General features: G+C 33.9%; 1 protein-coding gene across 2 annotated transcripts in view; it reads left to right on the top strand.

Moving 5' to 3' along the window:
* ctdspla (CTD (carboxy-terminal domain, RNA polymerase II, polypeptide A) small phosphatase-like a) overlaps positions 1–19,625 on the top strand; it is a 68,126-nt gene continuing 48,501 nt past the window's right edge. The window contains 1 exon segment of one of the 2 annotated variants that reach the window (NM_001045447.2): positions 1–419. In NM_001045447.2, coding sequence (NP_001038912.2) covers positions 344–419 — 76 coding nt within the window. In that variant the 5' untranslated portion in view covers positions 1–343. 2 annotated transcript variants of the gene reach the window in all.

Raw genomic sequence — 19,625 nt, 5'->3', positions numbered from 1 at the left:
ACACACACACACACACACATACGAGGAGAGAGAAAGAGCGGCTGCAGATCAGACTCTTTGTTATTACACACTGTGTCACTGATCTCCATAGACCTCACAGGACATGAAGGCTGAACTGTTGCTAGTTTCTGCGGTCTGACAGGAGGATCTGCTGTTTGTGCGGTGTGTGTGCGTGTGTGCGTGCGTGTGTGTGTTTATTTGGATGCGGTGCTGGAGGATCGTGTGCGGTGAATGCATGTATGGTGCGTCTGCCATCTGGACTCACACCGCTAGCTCGCTAGCATCAGGCTAGCCGAAAATTATCAAAACATAAGTGACCGAGGAGGAATAAAATCCCGTTTCCATGGACAACACGTCCATCATTACCCAGGTAGCAAATCCAAAGGAGGAAGAGATCCTTTCTTCTTGCCAAGAAAAAGGTAAGGCGATTGGCTGTGAATGTGACTGGATGAAGGATGTTTTTGTTTTGACAGCGGAATCAACTGCGGCGTTTCTGCTGATGAAATTAATATATTTTGTTTAAATCTACTACTTCTAATATTTTTTATTATTATTAGTAGTAGTATTGTTATTAGTATTATTTATGGATGAAAAATTAGGAGACTGCTTGACAATTCTCAGTTTATCTAGATTCACAGGATTTTGGTAGGGGTTTGAGTAAAACATTTATATATTTTGAAGCTATAAAGGTCTGTTAATATTTCTTCTTATTTTCAAATATATCTACTGTCATTTTGAAGATTTTTGTTCAGATAATGGCAATTGGTTAGCAAAACTAAATTATATTTATATATAGTGCTCAAAATGGCAATATAGGCCAGTTGTTTTTGAGTAAAACAATATTTTTTTGTCTTATTTTGTAAACATCTCTATTTTCGATTACAACAAATGAAAACATTTGACCAGTGTCACTTTCTGGAAAAGAATCAACAAATCTAAATAAATTACTGTAATATAAATTAAAAATCTATTTAAATCTTTATTATTATTTACATTCATAGCAATATAAAAATAAACCTGGAAGGGCCAAATAATAACATAAAGAATGAAGAACCTTTTATGAAACTGAAATAATTTTTGGATGTGAAAGGTTTTTCATGCATGTCAAATTTATTTTTAAGAGCGTTCTGAATATGAAAATTATGTATGGTTGCCAGTTCCTTTCTGAGAATCTTATACTGTTTCCAACCTGCTGGCCGTCTCTTTGTGGTACAGTATTAAGCAACAATGTGTTTAACATGAATGCACTGTACTTCCACACAGTTATTTTCCTAAGCATCAGAGCAAACAGTCTTAATGCTTGTGCTGGAGCCTCAATAAGCGGATCAAATTATTTAATGCCACTGAACCTTAAATCAATGCACTGTGAACTGGCTTTGCCTTTCTTGCTGTTTATGGTGGTATGGAATTTTAGTATTTCTTATGCTCAGATAATGTATAATAAGGTTGACTCTCTAAATGACTCTCTTCAGTTATAAATGTATGTCCTCCCCGCCTTTCACATAACAATATTGTACTGGTTAGGTGTGTGGATGGTTTTCTATGTGAAAAGTCATTGTGGATGCTACAAAAACAAACAAACATTTAAAATGGCTGTAGACAAGAATTGCAGTCTATTCCACAGATTTTAATAATTAAAAAAAACTCTTTGACTTCTTAGGTTGTTTTGAATGCCTATTGACAACTTTTTATGTGAAAGACTGAGCATTTCTGCTGGGATAATCAAAAGGATGTGACATGTACATCACCTCTTCGATTCTGACACATGAAACGAATGCTTAAAATAAAAGATAATGTTGAAAGAGTCTTTCTGTACTTTTCTGTCATGCCAAGAAAGGGGTTTTATTCAAAATATAGTCTCACAAAGCCAGATCTATTGTCTGTATTCTCCATTATACTTGATAGAACTTAATAATCATGTGCTTCATACTGTAGCTGTGTAAATTTATTTGTCATCTGTCAACATTATTGCTAAAATCAGATGCTTTTAGAGAACGCTGTTTCCATTTTTGTTGTTCATGTATTTTGTTATTAAGAAGCAAATTAGCAGCACATGTTTACATTCTTATCCAAATGTTGCTTTCAGCAGTGTGAACAGCACCTGGATGTTTGTTGTCTTCATATAACCATTTGCTTTAAAGGTATTTCAAGAAGTGTTGCTAGTAGTAAGGGTCTCTGTACTAATTGACTTCATTTTACTTCATTTATGACTTGGTATAAAAAGTGTGTTTTAAGTAAATTGTAAATAATAGAGTTATTTCAGATTTGCTGTTTGTAACGGAAGCATATGTCTGTAGCATATCTTGAGAAATTTTTCGTGTCTCAGTTGATTTCCTCTTTCAATTTCGGAGTGCTTCTAATTAAGATTTATTTTACTCACTAAAAATCTCAGGGAGTCTGCCCAGTAAATCAATATCTTCTCCTCCAGCCTGGCACTTTTCCCAAGCGCTCCTGACACATTTTGAGTTGTTGTGGTCGCCATCTAAAGCCTAATGCTGTTAAAACACAGGCTTTTCCGGTGTGTTATAGTTGATCGAAAACAATGTGGTATTGAATTCCCTTCCATAGACTCTGAGGGAAACAAGTTATCAGTGGCTTTTTATAATTGCGTCTTCCTTTGAGTGGTTCTCCGGAGAACGTTTAGCCTCATGGAGGTGTTGCGTCTGCTTAAATCAACACAACGCGCACTAAAGTAAGATGAGGTTAGGAGATTAGCTCAAACGAATTAATGCGAGTAAATAAATCTGGCAAATGGTTTTCATGTGGCTGTTGGCTGCTTTTTTTGTTGAGGATAACAACACAATATAAACGTTTTACAGTTTCTGAGAGCACAAGCAGACGGTAGTCCACGTGTTGAGGAGCTTATATGCTGAGAGCAAAGCAGAAGTATAGTCTGGTTTTGGGATGTAATGCGACCTCTTAGTGTTCCCCTGTGATGAAGTTGGATCAGTTGATTGTGGATGCCTCTACAATGAGAGGATTGCCAGAGAGGATCACATAACAGAGGAATCCCTCATGTCCTGGTATCAGTGTCTTCCAAATACAGTTTAGCATGGCCTTTGATTTGAACTGAGACGGGATGCCTGCTAAGTTTGATTTCAGGATCAGATTCACAGATGTGCAGTAAAATGTTGGCGTCTCATGTTTGGCTCTATTGGTACATCGGTGAGTTTGACAGTCAGTTATGTTTTCAATTTTCCAATGAAGTGTGGAAGCAGGGGTCCTGAATGAATTTTAATTTATGCACATTCATGTTTCAGCAGCAGGAACAAGAACACTCAAAAATCAAGTCTAGCTGCCACCTCTTACAATGAACTCCTATGGCAACATTGAAACTGTCAATAATTATATGAACAAATTTTAAAGGTTATTTGACCAAAAAATAAAAAATAAAAAATCTGTCATCATTTACTAATTCCAAACCTGTTTAAGCTTGTTTCTTATGTTGAACACAAAGAAGATATTTTGAAGAAATTTGAAAACTGGTAGCCTTGATTGACTTTCGTAGTATTATTTTGTTCTACTGTGAATGTAAATACCCAGTTTATATATCAAGATGTGTATTTATTGGCCTCAATATAGTTGTTGAGTTAGCAGAATTGGCCAGAATTAAAAAAATTTTTTCCCCAATTTTATTTATATTTAAATTAACTCTGCGTACTCGGTACCGAGTCCGTGACGTCATTTACTTCTGCATTCTTTAAATTTTAAAGGACCGTACTGGCCCAATACCCCCATAAGTGTTTCCGTTCTCTCATCATCAGTTGGAATAGAGTAACTTTTGGATAGATTATGATGATAGAGACATTTTTCTTTTTTCCTATGTTTACTGACATATGCAGGAACCATCAAAATTAATTACAGCAACCTAGACCACACAGAACCTAAAAGGTTGACTTTCAAATTTGCGTTAACAAAAATGGCGCTTCTTTTTTGGATGGGTTTATTATAACACAGACAATATATGCAATTATTTTAATCACTTTCAACAGTGTTTTATTAAAATTCAAAGAGATTTCTTGAAAATAATACCAAACCTTTGCATTTACACCTCTGCATGTGCTTTTGGGAAGCTTTTTAATTTGGGTAGGCAAAATACAGGCTGTATACAAGCTACAATTAATCATCGCTAACTTATTTTTTTTTTCCCTTTTTCGAGGTTAATTTTATCTTAACATGTTGATTATAGCACAATAACAATACCTCAAATACTGTTGATTGGGGCGGCATGGTGGCTCAGTAGTTAGCACTGTCGCCTCACAACAAGAAGGTCACTGGTTTGAGTCCCGGCTGGCCCAGTTTGCCTTTCTGTGTGGAGTTTGCATGTTCTCCCTGTGTTTGTGTGGGTTTCTTCTAGGTCCTCCGGTTTTCCCCACAATCCAAAGACATGCCGTTTAGGTAAATTGAATAAACTAAATTGTTCGTAGTGTATGAGAGTGTGTGAATGAGAGAGTGTGTTGGTGTTTGAATGATGAAATGAATGAATGAAAATGAAAACAAATTAATACTGTTGATTGAGTTTAACATGCAAATGTCCTCTGATCTTAAATTAAACGGATTTTTCCCCCCAAAATGAAAGTTTACTCACTGTTTACTCACCCTCAAGCTCTGTTTTTGTAAATATTCAAGGGTCGTTTGATTATTATCAGTTTTATACCACTTGTATTTTGTTGTACAAACATCTTCATGGCTTACACATTATGCTGGTGGTGTAACAAATGTGATCAATTTGCTCATTTTTGATTTAGATTTTAGATTTTTAGAATTTAGATTTTCCTCATACGCTTATTAAGATTTACATAAATGATGTACATTAGTAAAATAGAACTGCTAGTTGAATTGCACTTGTTAAAGTAAATGTGAGTATGTATATACTTTTACACACTTTGTTGTAGTTTTCCAAAAAAAAAAAAAAAAAGAAAGATTGAGAAGAACAATTGCCAGTAAAGTCACTAAATTATTATGCATATTATTTGTAGTATTTTTGTAGCAATTTGAACTACCCCTTCAATATGTACTACAACAAACAAAAGCATTAATTATGTCAGGTTTCTACTTTTTTCCTGTGCTTGAATGTTAAAACGCCCTTCCTATGAATTGTCAGTCACTGAAATGGGTTTTGTGCAAACTATCTCTTTAAAGTGATACCCGCTGTCCTGTTAAAGTACATTATATTGAAACTTTAAACAGCTTTGCTTGATGCATCCAAAACACTGGATTGTATGGCCAGAATTCCCATCACAGCTCTTGATACCCAAAGCTCTTTCAGAGATTACATTTAAAGAATCTCATTAAAAGATGCCACTGTCTCCTAGCTACAGCTAAAAAGGATAATGAAGCAAAGCTTTCAAGGGTTGTCATGCAGAAACGCAACCTCCCCATTTTCCAAAACGAAGCTTTACACACCGGCCCCCTCGTACGGTGAAAAGCTTCCTTAACCCAGTGGCCTTGGATGTCAGCCACACTTGCTGAATATTTCAAACCAGATGGGGCTATTTTCAGAAGCCTATCTGTTTCATTGTAAGCAAAGAAGAGTCTGACAGATGCATGTCTTGTTTTGAGTGCGGCGCTGGTGTTGGGCTTATGGATTGAACCTTTATGCATAATGGATTGAGTTTAATGAAGTAGGTGATGGAATCTCATTGTTGAGAGTTTAGAGACAAACACCGTCACAAGTGATAAAATGAATTTGGTTGTTGACGCAGGTGATGGATGAGGTTATAGTGACTATTGGCCCAGTTAAAAGCTTTTTACCCTTAAGACTCTAAGAAAAATGACCAGTCAAGGTTATGCAGTCTCCTTGCCACTTTATATAGGAATACTCTCTGTCATTTCAGCTTTTTGCTGCAATCGTAGGCCTTGCATACCCAATGTGGCCGGATGGCTTTTTTTGGGCTCTGGGTGAGCAGCAAATAGCAAATATGTGCTCATAACTCTGGTTGATTAGAGTACACTTTATGTTTGTTTGCTAGGCATGAGGTCTTGTTTTGTCAGTCCACAAAACTTGCATAGCTTGAGTGCTAGGGAATTGGCCAGCTAATGTCAGGAAGCATATAATGACATCACACAATCAGCATGAAACGCTGTTATTCAACCAACTGTAAAAACAGTCCCTGTAACATCCATCTCTCTGGCTGGGGTCTGTTCCGTTTGGTTTATTTGGCTTGTAATATTATAGTTTATTAGCTTTATGCAGGAATCACTGTGTGAGGGCATGATGTTTGCAAACCTAGCAGTGGGTTATGATGGATTGTGATGTTTAGTTAGATTTGTTTTTCTTCTGTGAGAGCACTGGTGTTAAAATGTTAAATTTTGTTGGTGGAATATGAAGTCACAAAATGCTGTAAGTAATAATGTCTATTATATAAACAAGTTAACAAGCATTTTAATGATTTGCTAGTGATTACAGTATTATCAAATTTTTATTGTTGTTTTCAAAGATTAACTGACCTAACTTTGATAATAAATGACTATGCGTTTGTTATAAAAACTACTAAATTACTCTAATCATTTAATAATAAAACCATTACAATTAACTAAACAGTTTAATTTCAATAAAAAAATCTGATGTGTTGATTTAGTCACACGTTTCTTTAACTAAATTCAAGACTGTATTTATTTTCTTGTAAAAAATTGTGAAAATATTATTGTGAAATACCATTATGATTTTAAATAAAAATTGAATTCTCAGTGTCACGTCTCTTCAGAAATCATACAAACATGCTTTATAAAAATAAATCTTATCATTATTAATGTTGAAAACAGCTTTGTATTATATTCATATGTTGTTTAAGAGTATTAGAAATGTTGCAGTGTGAAAAGTATCAGCTCCATACACATTCTTATGATTAATGTAGACACCTCAGGCTTCCCCCATCTTGCTCTGCTCTCTATAAATAGCATATTGGAACATGGCATGCTAAAAGAGTTCAGAAGGAAGAGTTTCCCCGGCACTCCAAGGCTATCCTGAGGCTACATGCTCTCATGGGAAGGAATGAATTGAATCAGATGCCCTGTAGAGCTTCATGCTTTGGTGTTGCGTTGCAGCAAAACTGGCCAGCTCTGCTCTAATAAGTCGTAACTTTGTCAGGTATCATTGGATGAGCCGTTTACCTTAATCAGATTAGGAAGCGTCTTAAGCATGGATGTTTATCCCCACACAGCTCATGCCGCCTACCAATTACAATCTGCCTGCCATCTCCTATAGAATCATATTTCGCCAAGGAAGAGCCACTAATAATGCTGCGGGCCTTATGCAATATGGATTTGTGGCCCTGATTGTTGGGAATTAGGACTTCACGATTATTTTAAATGAAATTGAAATTGCAATTCAGCAAAAGCTGCTATTCTCGTGTAGGCATGGGACGATTACCCATTTTTAAGGTATACCACTGTTTGGAAAAGTCAAGGTTTTAAAATCATCAATATTTTTCTGCTATACCGTTCCTATGGTATATGTAGAAAAGTAATTTTTTTCTAGTTTTTTAGGACAACAGTATCTCCAGCAGAAAAGATATCCAAAGATGCTGTTTTAAATTGTAAAGAAATCAGTATTTTAGAAACTAATGAAGGCAGTATAAGTTAATTGTTTCATTTTAATTATTTAGCCTGACATGTTTACTGTTCAAATATTTTGGAAATGCTTCTCAAAATAATATTTATTGTTTTCAAAGGGGAAAAAGTCCAGAAATTTAAAAATAATATATTTTAGAGCAGTAATCACAATACCGTGAAACCATGAAACCGTAATATTTTTAACCAAGGATATAATATCGGCAGAATCTTTTACCGGCCTATGTCTTTTCTCATGCACATCTTGCCATGGAAACAAAAATTTGTGATCACTAGTAAATCTTCAATGAAGGCCAGAGGGTGATCTTGTGTGGAAACTGAACGCCACAAAGAAGAGACACAAAACTAAACAAAGGAAAGGATTTAATTGCTTTTATTGACTCATTGTGACTAATTAACACACAACTACGGAATCATCTAAAAGAACACTTTATTTCAAACATTCAACTGAAGTTACGGGGTGAGTTAGGAGTAAAAACAATGTCTATAGGGAATTTTCACATGCTTTCAGATTCAAAGGAATACAAAGCTTTAGTAAGAAGCAACAAAACAGCAATCAGGCTTTGCTGACAAAATGCGCATGAATATCACCTTCGATTAATTGGCAATCCCTATTGAGTAAAGAAGCCTTGTTTGACTTTAAAATCTGCCATTTTAGAAACTTGTAGACATTTTTTTTGTGTGTTATCTGTATTATTCATTCATTAATTTATTTTCCTTCAGAATGAACCGCCAACTATACCAGCATGTTTTTTATGCAGCAGATGCCCTTCCAGCCATAACCCAGTACAGGGAAACACCCATACACGCTCGCATTCACACACACTCGTACACTGCTAGGCATCGGAAGATAACCGTTTTTAGGGTATACCATGGTTTGGAAGAGTCAAGGTTTTAAAACCGCCAAAATTTTCTGTAAAACCGTTCCTAAGGTATCTGTACTTTTTTTTTAGGACAACAGTAAGTCCAGCAGAAAAAATGTCCTAAATGCTGTATGTTTTACAAATAAACAAATAAAACAGCAGAAGTAAATTAATCTTTTTGAATTATTTAACCTGATGTGTTTACTGCTCAAAAATATTATAAATCTTTCAGAAAATACAATTTTAGTTTTTTACCTAGACATTTAAAAAGAATATATTTAAGTGCAGTAAGCACAATACAGCGATACCGTGAAACCATGAAATTTTTATCCAAGGTTATCTACCGTCAGAATCTTATGCCAGCCCATGCCTATACACTACAGTCCTTTTTTTGTTTTACCCATTTTACTTATAGCATCTATCTTTGGACTGTCAGGGAAACCAGAGCATCCAGAGAAAACCCACATGAACATGGCGAGAACATGCAAACTCCATACAGAAATTCCAATTGGCCCAGCCGGAACTCGAACCAGTGATCTTGTTGCTGTGTGGCGACAGTGGTAACCACTGATCCACCATGCCACCCTATTATCTGTATTACAGAAATACAACAGAAAAGTGTTTTTCTAAAGTGTAAATGCAGCATTGTGGTCAATGTTACTTTTTGTAATAGCAATAATTTTCTTTAGCAGTAAGTAGGAAGTTCAGAATATCTTTCCATGCGGTATTTTGCTAGTGTCTGACCTTGACATCTTAAACAGAATTCCAGAGCCACACCCACTTATATATAATCATTATGAATCCAGCTTATGCCCTTTGGAAGTACGTGCTTTTGACAAAGATGTAATACGTTTCAGCCCAGGTATGTTTTTTTATGCATGTTTCAGATAGCAAATCCACTAGAAGGTGCCTTTTTGCAAATCTGAAATATGTTACTTAAGGGCCATTCACAACTAGCACAATATCTATAAGGATAACGCTTTAGAGATTATTCTAAAAATGTAAAATAACATTCCAGCACACAGCTACAGTATAAAAGTAAAAAGATGTAGAGAAGCAAAATCATTGGGATCACTTTCAGAAAGGTTTTTTCAAATGATAAAACACTGACAGCCAGTCAGAATCCATTGGAATTTAAAAAGCTACCAAATTGAAGTTTAAAAATAAAAGTATTTCAGTTGTCCGGTGCTAGTTTCGACATTTTTGTGGTGGCTTCTTTCAAAATGGGGTGAAAAATAGAATCAAATTAATCTTTATTTCTATAGCACTTTTACATTGTAGATTGTGTCAAAGCAGCTTCACATAGAATATTATAGTAGATTGAAACAGTATCAGTCCAGTTTTCAGAGTTTAAGTTCAGTTTAGTTCAGTTCAGTGTGGTTTATTTCTCACTGCTGAGAGTTCAAACTTAGGAGCAAATCCATTTATGCACAGCTCCACAAGTTTCCGAACCATGTATGCGAGCGACGAAAAATAATATATATTCAATGTTTGATTGATGGATTCACTGGTCAGATGCACTAGTTACACACTGACCTCTGACGGTTACAAGTGGGCAGAGCCTCAAAAAATTATAGGTTTTTATAGAGTCACATTTTTGGAGATGCCACTGAAGATCCATTTTTGAGATAGAGGTAGAGCTATCTCTTTAACAATCATCAGTGAACAGTTCATGAAATAATAATTTTAATAGCATGTACAAAATATCACCTTTGCCCACTCTAAAGAACTTTTTATTGAATGGAAATCTTCTACGGATATTAAACATTCCTCACAGAACCACAGATTTATTTTTAAGGGTGTAAAAATCAGGATCGAGCCTCAGAGCAGAGGTCTTTAGTTCTCCTGTAAATGCTCGCTTCTTCTCACTTTAATTGTTAATGTGATCTCAGAAGGCTTCATCACTGAAGGCTCGGTGGATTTGTGGCTTCTGAAAGGCTGATGGAGGTGTTGAAAGGAAGCTGAGGAAATGAAATACTCTTGGCAATCCTACTATCAAGGTCAGATGGAGTGGGTGGGCTTTACTTCCGTTTGTGTAATGAAATCCACTGGCACCATCCTGAGTTCTTCTTCATTCTATGGCACCAATAGTGTGTTTGTGTGTTAGTATTTGCTATGTTAGTGTGAATGTGTGAATAACTGTCTCTCTCATTCTTGGCTTCCTGTATTTAGCAGCAACACTGTAGACTTTGAGAGTAGCAGTGATAAACTGATGTTACAGCGTTGTTTTAATTATGTTATTTTTGCAGCAGATCTCTTATGTTTTGTTTGAGCTTTGCTTCTAGTTTGTTTTGGACTGAGGGTTTATTGACGTTCCTGCAATAGTGCAGAGAAGGCATGCATTATCAGAAATAATACAAGTAGTTTTTTGTAAAAAAAAAAAAAAAAAAAAAAAAAAGCACAAATGGAGCATCTGTGTTGCCGCCTTTTCAAGATTTTTTTGTAACCTTTATTTTTCTACCACAAAGTTTTGTTGTAATAAATTGCATTGTATTTTGCATTATTTTGCATGAAAAGAATAGTTTATTTTTAGAATATATTTTTCTGAAAAAATATTTTCAATTATTTAAACATATTTAAAAGGTTTTAAACACTTTTAAAAACATTATTTAATAGATATAATAAATTATATTATAATACATTTGTATTAAGTCAGAAGTCCAGAACTTAAAACAAATGAAAACAAATGAAATAATTAAGAAAAATTAGAGCCCTAATTATAGACCCCTGTTATCAAATTTTTATCAAATTATTACAATTTAATTAATTTAATTAGTTATACTTACATTTTGTTTATGAAAATGGAATGAAACCATTAAAATGTATTTCAGAAAATACAAATATATTAAATATTAAACAGAATATGGAACAAACTGTTAAACTTTGAATGCATTTTTCCTTATAGTCAATTAGTTTCTTCAGTGCTTCCCATAGATTTTACTTGGGCGGGCTGCCTTTTGAAGATCCAAAAGTTTACATTCATATAATTATTAATCACCTGTTTCTAAATGGTCTGTCTCTAAAAGTAACCCACTGAGATGTGCCTTTTTGGGACTTAATGCTTCTGGTCTCGGTTTTTAAATCTTTTAAAATGTTTGAGATTTGTTTTTTACATTCACTTTCTACAGCTGTCGTCAAATTTATGTGAACAGCCATGAAAGCGAGAGAAACATATTTAATGTTTAAATTTAAATTAATTCTTTAATCTAAACAACTCAGAAAAACTTTTCCAAACAGTTAGCAAGGACGAGATTAGATCTAAATTACCTGCAAAATATTTTTACACCATTACAAATGGCTAATCAACTCATGATTCAACTCATTATTGAAATAATCTACACGTTTTTTCTTGTGATTAATATAATTTTTTTTTTAGAAATATTGTCTGTTTTTATACCTTTTTTATTTGATTTATTTCTCATTTGCTGTATATCTTATTCATTTGATGATGTTAATATAGTTAGCATTTTTTGTACATCAAAAATGCTTTGGCAATACTGTCCAAAATTATATGCCAATAAAGCAACCTGAACTTGGTTAGAGAGAAGCAGATTTGACCTGTCAGTGGGTGCACATGGCTCCTGAATAGCATACAAGTAGGAGCAATTGTGGGCTTTCTCTTTATTTTAACCCATCGAACAGAAACAGTGTATAAAAGTTTCTTTATAAATTAAAATATTTTTAAAATCAAATTATGTTTTGTTTGTCGCATAGTTAACTATTAATAAAAAGTGTATTTCTATCCGGCTACCATCGCAAGTATATTTTAAACCTGTGGGAAGCACTGTTTTTGATTTCAATTAACTACATGTATTTTGCTCTAATTTAACAATAGAAATGAATTAATTCTAATGATAATTCAGAACTATTAAATGATAACAGAATAATAAGAAAATCCCAAATTTCAGGAGCAAAAATATAAAACACAATTTGGAGAAAGAAAATTTAATAAATTTCATAGCTAGCACTTATACACTGTACAGTATATTTTGACTTATGTAAACCCATTATGACCTTGCATTATATATTAACGTGAGTCATGATAATTTGCATGATTCACATGTTGCAGAAGGATTCAGTATTAGAACTACGATCCGTGGCTCTGTGGGCAGTCAGTGGTCTTTTGGACTCTCTGTGAATGTATCTTAAACTGGCAGTAACGGCTTCAGCTCATTCCATTAGTTGAGGGTTACCAGTGGCTTGGAACAGGAGATTGTCAAAGGCAGGCTGGGACCCGACCGAAACATGCTCTGATGATGTTTACGCTGTTTCAAGCAGAACTGCCTTTTGAATCACTTTAAACTGGCAGATGTGTTGAATGGTGAAGTACTCACAGACATAGAGCCTCCTACACTCCAATCTACAAGTTTTTTATAGATTCTTGCTAAGGCAAGAGTCAATATTATTATAGCACATTCTTCTAAAGTTAGAGCTTTGAACTTTCCTTCCCACGACTTGGTGCTGATATTTCAGCTCATATGGATTGTTGCTGAGAGGTGTGCTATTATTTATATATTCCATCCCATCTGACCTTTTATCCCAACGGGCGATTAAAAAAGAATTCTTATAGACATGCACTGAAGAAAGGACAGATAAGAATATCATAGAGAATGGGGAATGGTCTTTTATTTATGTTGAACAGTATTATGTCGCAAAACCCCTAGCACCACAGAGCAGCCAGTCATCATAACATATTACCAACTGTGTATAGCAAAGCTCTGACAACCATTCATGAGTCGTGACGCCAGCAACATGGTAGCTGGTCAAGGTCAGGATTTTCTATTTTTGATATTTGTCTGTAGAAAAAAAACAACAACATCATATAATAGCCATGTCAACACACAATTTGATGCATTTTGCAGCAGCTGCATTGTAACACTTTGGTAAACATCCATATTACATTAGCACAAAACAGATTATGTTTGATTCCAATCACATCATCTCAATTCCAATCAGTCATTCATTTTCCTTTGGCTAAGTACCTTTATTGATTAGGGGTTGACACAGCGGAATGAACCACCAACTTATCCAGCATATGTTTTACACAGTGGATGCCCTTCCAGTTGCAACCCAGTACTAGGAAACACCAATAAACCCTCACGTGCACACACATACATGACAGCCAATTTAGTTTATTCAATTCACCTATAGCGCATGTCTTTTACTGTGGGGGAAACCGGAGCACCTGGAGGAAACTCAACACAAACATAGGGAGAACATGCAATCTCCACAAGAAAATACCAACTGACCCAGCCGGAACTCGAACCAGCAATCTTCTTGCTGTGAGGCAACAGTGCTAACCACTGAGCCATTGTGTCGCCCCAATTCCAACCACAAATGAGACTAATTTCAGCTAATAAATTCAACTGAGACACTGAGCAGGACATATAGTAGCTCCTCCCCTTTTAAAAAACAGCCTATAGCTGTTGAGAAGCATTTTTAAGGTAGCGGGACATGTCAGATACTAGAGAGCATTTGATTGATCAGAAAATTTGATGAGAAAATAAAGTATGATGTCAAAAAAAAAAATGCTGACCCATTCAGGCGAAAGGGAAAAACTGCAAAGTTTGCATGTTCATATCTGCTTAATGCAAATATTGTCAATGTTTTTTAGCACACAATTTTTTAGATATCCTTATAACTAACATACTAACTTTTGTTTTGGACTATTAAAAGGCTCGCTCATTTTTTTTTAGGCTCGCTTTTTTAGGCTTCCTAATTTAGCAGTTGCATAGCAAGAACATGACAACCAGCCATAGCAAAATGGAAGTCATTAAAGTTGGGTAAAATTAAACTGCAGTTAATGAGAGAGTCGACCAAAATATATTTTTGCAGTCCTATTTGCTAAAATAAATAAAAGAAAAAACTTGATGATGGTGTTATCAATGGTGTAATGGACTTACAGAAAAGGGAAAAAAAAAGTGAGACTGATAACGGCAGGCAGAAGAGAGAACAACGTGAAAACTATTGTCCTGCTCAATACACTCTGCTTTGGAAACAAGTGACAATTTTGGCTGGGCTGGGCGATTAATCGAAAAGTAACGGAAATCAACATTCAGAACCAATAATTTATCTAATTTTTCCAGGTCAGTTTTTTTTTTTAAATTAATTTCCGTATCTTTTTATAAGAAAAAAATGACTGTTGGTTTTAGCCAATGTGTGTTTTCATTTCACTGTTGATGTTTAATAAATAATCATAGATAGATAGTGTGTTTCCTTTAACTATTTTAAAATGAATTAATGCACCCTATATTTAAAATTCTCTTACTTGTAATATGTGAGCCTATGTAATGTGCAAAACTTTTGGACAAAAAAATAAATAAAATAAATATATTAAATAATTGTTCATTAATCATAATCGAGTTAAAACTATCAATTAATAGAGATTTTGATTTTAGGCTGAATTGCCCAGCCCTACTTTTTTTATTTTTATTTTTTTATGCAAAGATGATGTAATACCTACATAAATACATCATAACAATCTTGTAAAAAGGGTCTGTACTAAAATGAAATAGAAATAGAAATATATAAAATCTTCATTTTAGGCTCGTACACAAATCTCATAAAATGCCTTGGCATAGCAACACCCACATTGCAAACTTGTGTATTATTTGATGCCATTTTGTAGTATAAAGGATGTACAGTATGTAGTGCATATCTCTTTAAAAAAAAGGACACTTGTAGGCCAGTAAAGCAATACTGAATACCATTCTGTATGAAGCCTGAGAGAGTGTCTATTGAGTCTTCAAAGTGAAAGGTGAACTACATTTAACAGTGAGCTTGTCTCCTGAGAGAGTGTAAAGTGGAGCAGTCGTAGTGCTGTAGGGGAACCAACCACTCCACTAACCTGCACATGACCACAGACAATTCTCTGACTTAAACAGCAGGGACGCCCCACCAAATTTAAATACAACTATCTGTATTCCAGTCATAGGGAATCCACCCGTCAATCCCAGAGATTCCATTTGCATAAAAATCAGCTTACAGGCACACGTTTTTTTTTCTAGACTGTCACTGTCACCGGCTCTACTCTTTACGCAGCCGTCCCGAGAGACTGTGCCTGGATCAGATGCTAATGTCAGGAACAGTAAGACGACAAACATATTGTGCGCAGTAGTCCTACATCTGCTATCTCTATTTTTTTTTCTTCTTCTTCTCCCTCCCACTTCATCTGCTCTGCCTCTGCTTTTCCAAAACAATGTGGGACGTGTTGTGTAACAGGGTTGAATAGTCACATCTCTCTTATTATTTTCAGCAGCTAATTCCACAGCGTCTGTCACATCGCTTCGTTTTTCAGCTGCAGTAATGTGGCCGTGGGGTCTGGCGGGGTTTTGTCAACAGTGTTGTACATGGCAAACTCGCATGAGAGATGAGGTCTTCATCTTCATCCACCCTGAGCCGGTTGGGGGAAAGATCTGATTATTCACTTGATTTTGTTGTTGTTGTTGTTGTGTGTGCAATACATTTCCACATTACCCACTTTGTATGCCTTATGTAACAGATTAAATGCTAATTTGTTATATTAGCCTTAATATAAACCATTTAATTGTAAGTATAGAATTTAAATTAGATTTTTTTAAACAACTAAACATGCAATAATATTATATATAGTGCAAAGAATTCTACTTATTAATTTAAGCTCATTGCCAAGGAAGAATATGTCTAATATCCAATAAACATATATTATTATTATTATTATTATTATTATTATTATTAATTAATTAATTAATTAATTAAAAACGTAAAAACGTAAAAATTATATTTTTGTATTAATATAATAAAAGTTTTTCATCTTTAATAATAAATTTTTTTTAAAATTTGTATTACTACTACTATTATTATTATTATTATTATTATTATTATTGTTATAATAATAATAATTTAAAAACTATTTTTATTTTGGTATTAATATGATAAATTATTTTTATTTTTAATTGTAATAATTATAATAGTAATAATTATAATTATTATAGTAATAATGATACATTTTAAAAACTGTTTTATTTTATTTTATTTTATTTTTTTTTTGAAAAACAGAAAAGTTTTAGAAAAGTCATAGAAAACATATCTGTATGCTTGAATATACAGTAGGTTAGTTGTGTTTACTTCTTTTCTGTCCTTGGCCACATGATTATCACATGATTAGTGCGGTGTAAGCATTATCTAAATCAATTTTACATAGATATAAATTTAAACTAAATAGATTGTTTCGTTTTTTACAAGATGCTGTAAGAAATTTGAGCATGCATTGTTTTTCTTTTACCATGGATATGTAGACATTGCATGAAACATTAGGTCATGAAAATGTACCTGAAAGCCTTGGAAAAATCATGAAAAACTCGGAAAATGGATTTTTAGTACAAAAAATGTGTATGAATGAACCCTGACAACTGATAAGTATTACTCAGTAAATGAATGTGTTGGGTGATTATGCAAATTCATATGTTTTCCCTCAGTACATAACAGGGTTTGGCCGGTTTAAGATTTGTGACGATATGATAACATTGGATAAAAATATCACGGTTTCACGGAAACACAGTATTGTGATTACTGCTCTAAAATATGTTCTTTTTAAATGTATTTCATTTTAAGAAACATTTTGAATATTTCGGAACAGTAGTTTTTGATGTAGAGTGTCCTTTTCTGCTGGAGATACTGTTGCGAAAAAAAAACGAATAAAATATTCAGAAAAAAACATTAAAAAACTGTACATATACCGTAGGAATGGTATATGTACAATGGTATATGTATAATTGTATAACAGAAAAGTCTAGTGGTTTTAAAACCTTAACTTTTCCAAACCCCGATAAACCTTGAAACCGGTTTACAATAATGCTGTATTATGCAATGCAACTAACTAAATCTAAATGCGACTTTCAACACTATAAAGCAAATGCCAAGGAAAATATTGTTTTGGACTTTCAAGGTTTTATGTTTAATTCAATGTCAGTTGTTATTAGTTGTTACTGTTATTAATTGGTTGACCAGATGTTTCTGAGAGTAGATTGTTACAAATTCCTTTTAGTGTGCAAAATGCTGACCAGATCTTATTTCTATGAAAAACTGCACAAAAGCATGCACATCACTTTTAGTTGGTGCTCAGCCAAACAGCAAAAAGTGCAAAAAATATATATCCAAAAATGACAATTTATTTAATTAAAAAGGCTAATACAAGAGCTATGGTGTTGCCGCTTTTTTGAATATATACAGTTAAAGTCAGAATTATTAGTCCACCTTTGATTTTTTTTTTACTTTTTAAATATTTCACAAATGATGTTTAAAAGAGCAAGGCACTTTTCTCAGTATGTCTGATAATATTTTCACTTCTGGAGAAAGTCTTATTTTTTTTTTTATTTCGGCTAGAGTAAAAACTGTTTTTAATTTTTTAAAAACTCTTTTAAGGTCAAAATTATTTAAGCTACATATATTTTTTTCGATAGTCTACAGAACAAACCATCATCATACAATAACTTGCCTAATTACCCTAACCTGCCTAGTTATTTCAGGGGGGCTAATAATGACTTCAACAGTCAGATCTTATTTCAAAACAATAAATGATACTAAAATGATTTGCTTTTGGAAGGATGTGACTTTAATGTTCGTTCAATGAGGCAAATCATTAAGCTGTCGTTGTGTGTTATGAATCACAATATATTAGAATTACACATAAAGAAATATTGTCTTACTTAAAAGCTGCAGAAGACCATGCCTTTTTTTCTTATGATGTAAACGCACATTAGCAACACTGAGATAACTAATCTTCATCCTAAAGTTTGTCTGTCAACCATATTTCTCATACATTTGATAACATCAAACAAAAAATAGACTCTTTCATTAGTCCATAAAAACCAATGAGGAAACGTGTTGACTAATTCTCTATGGAGCAATATTGGGTATGTTGCCTGTTGTAAAGATTTATCTGTCAGCACATTTTTAAGTTCACAACTTCTTAATGTTGCATTGTTTAAAAGACAGTTGGAGTGGTTTAAATGTGCCACCTTAGCCCTGATAATCAGACTTTAAACGCTGGCATTTCCGTTTCCTTGTCTTGCTCGATGCATTGTAATGAATAGTTTCCTGACAGATCATTCTTCTTTTAGTCTTCTCGCTCGGTGCTCTTGTTAAAACAGTTTAAGGCAGTGAAGCGAAACAGTGAATTGTAGTTCTGCTGTCTTACCCAGCCCAGGCTCATTGGAAATGTGTGCCACAGCCTACATTTTTACGAAACATTAAATACATTGCTCTGGGTATGTTTTATTGTATATTTTAGGTGACAAATCCACTAGATGGCACTGTCTACATTTTTCCAATTCTAAAATACGATACATGAGGAATGTTTTGTTTTACATTTCAAATGCCAAAAATCAATGTCTTTCTTCTGCACATCCACGAGAAGACTGGACTTGGCCTACAAATCATCTGCTAAACCATTGACCTAAACATTTCCATAACATTAACCAATAGGGTTTTCAAAAGCAAACGTAAAATAAAAGTACACTGCGAGCATGTAGCTTTACCTTGATCTTACATTACTTTTTTCTCTTTCTTGGAACCTTACTTGTGATGTAAGTATGATTAAAAGAAAGAGAAAAAGTAGTGTAAGATCAAGGTAAAACTATGTGCTTGATGAGCCACTGTGTAAACTCACCATGCCAGAAAAGTTGTTCATATCGAGAGAGGTGAGGCAAACATATTCAATTATAAATCACAAACACTCTTAAGTGGTTTTGTAGTATTTATTTGGTGTTGTGCAAAGAACTGCATGAAAATAATGATTTATTTGTCATTATTAAATGGCTGTCTGGAATAATTGATTCTGATTGATCAATCATGACATTCCCAGGTAGGTTATTCCAAGATAATTCCAAGATAATATACAAGGAAACTAGCAATACAAGCTCAAACTCAGCTTCGTTTTTTTCACAGTTTGGCATTATCTTGTGACTAATTAAATCTTAGGTTAGTTTAAGCTCCATTCAGACTCTTTTGTTTCTGTCAGTTTAGCATTTAATTCAACACACTGTAAAATATTTTTTTTTTCCAGCAGCTGTGGTGCCGTAAAAAACCTGTAAAATAACAGCTGTTAAATTACAAACATTTACCATAAAATAACAGACAGCAAATTTCATAAATTAACCGTAAATTTGAATACAAGTACATTTCCGTAATTTACTGTTATTTCATGGTAAA

The sequence above is a fragment of the Danio rerio genome, chromosome 24 (assembly GCF_052040795.2).
Source record: "Danio rerio strain M-AB ecotype USA chromosome 24, GRCz13ab, whole genome shotgun sequence".
Classification (NCBI taxonomy): Eukaryota; Metazoa; Chordata; class Actinopteri; order Cypriniformes; family Danionidae; genus Danio; species Danio rerio.
The sequence above is the reverse complement of the archived record's forward strand: the minus strand, read 5'-3'. Positions and strand labels throughout refer to the sequence as shown.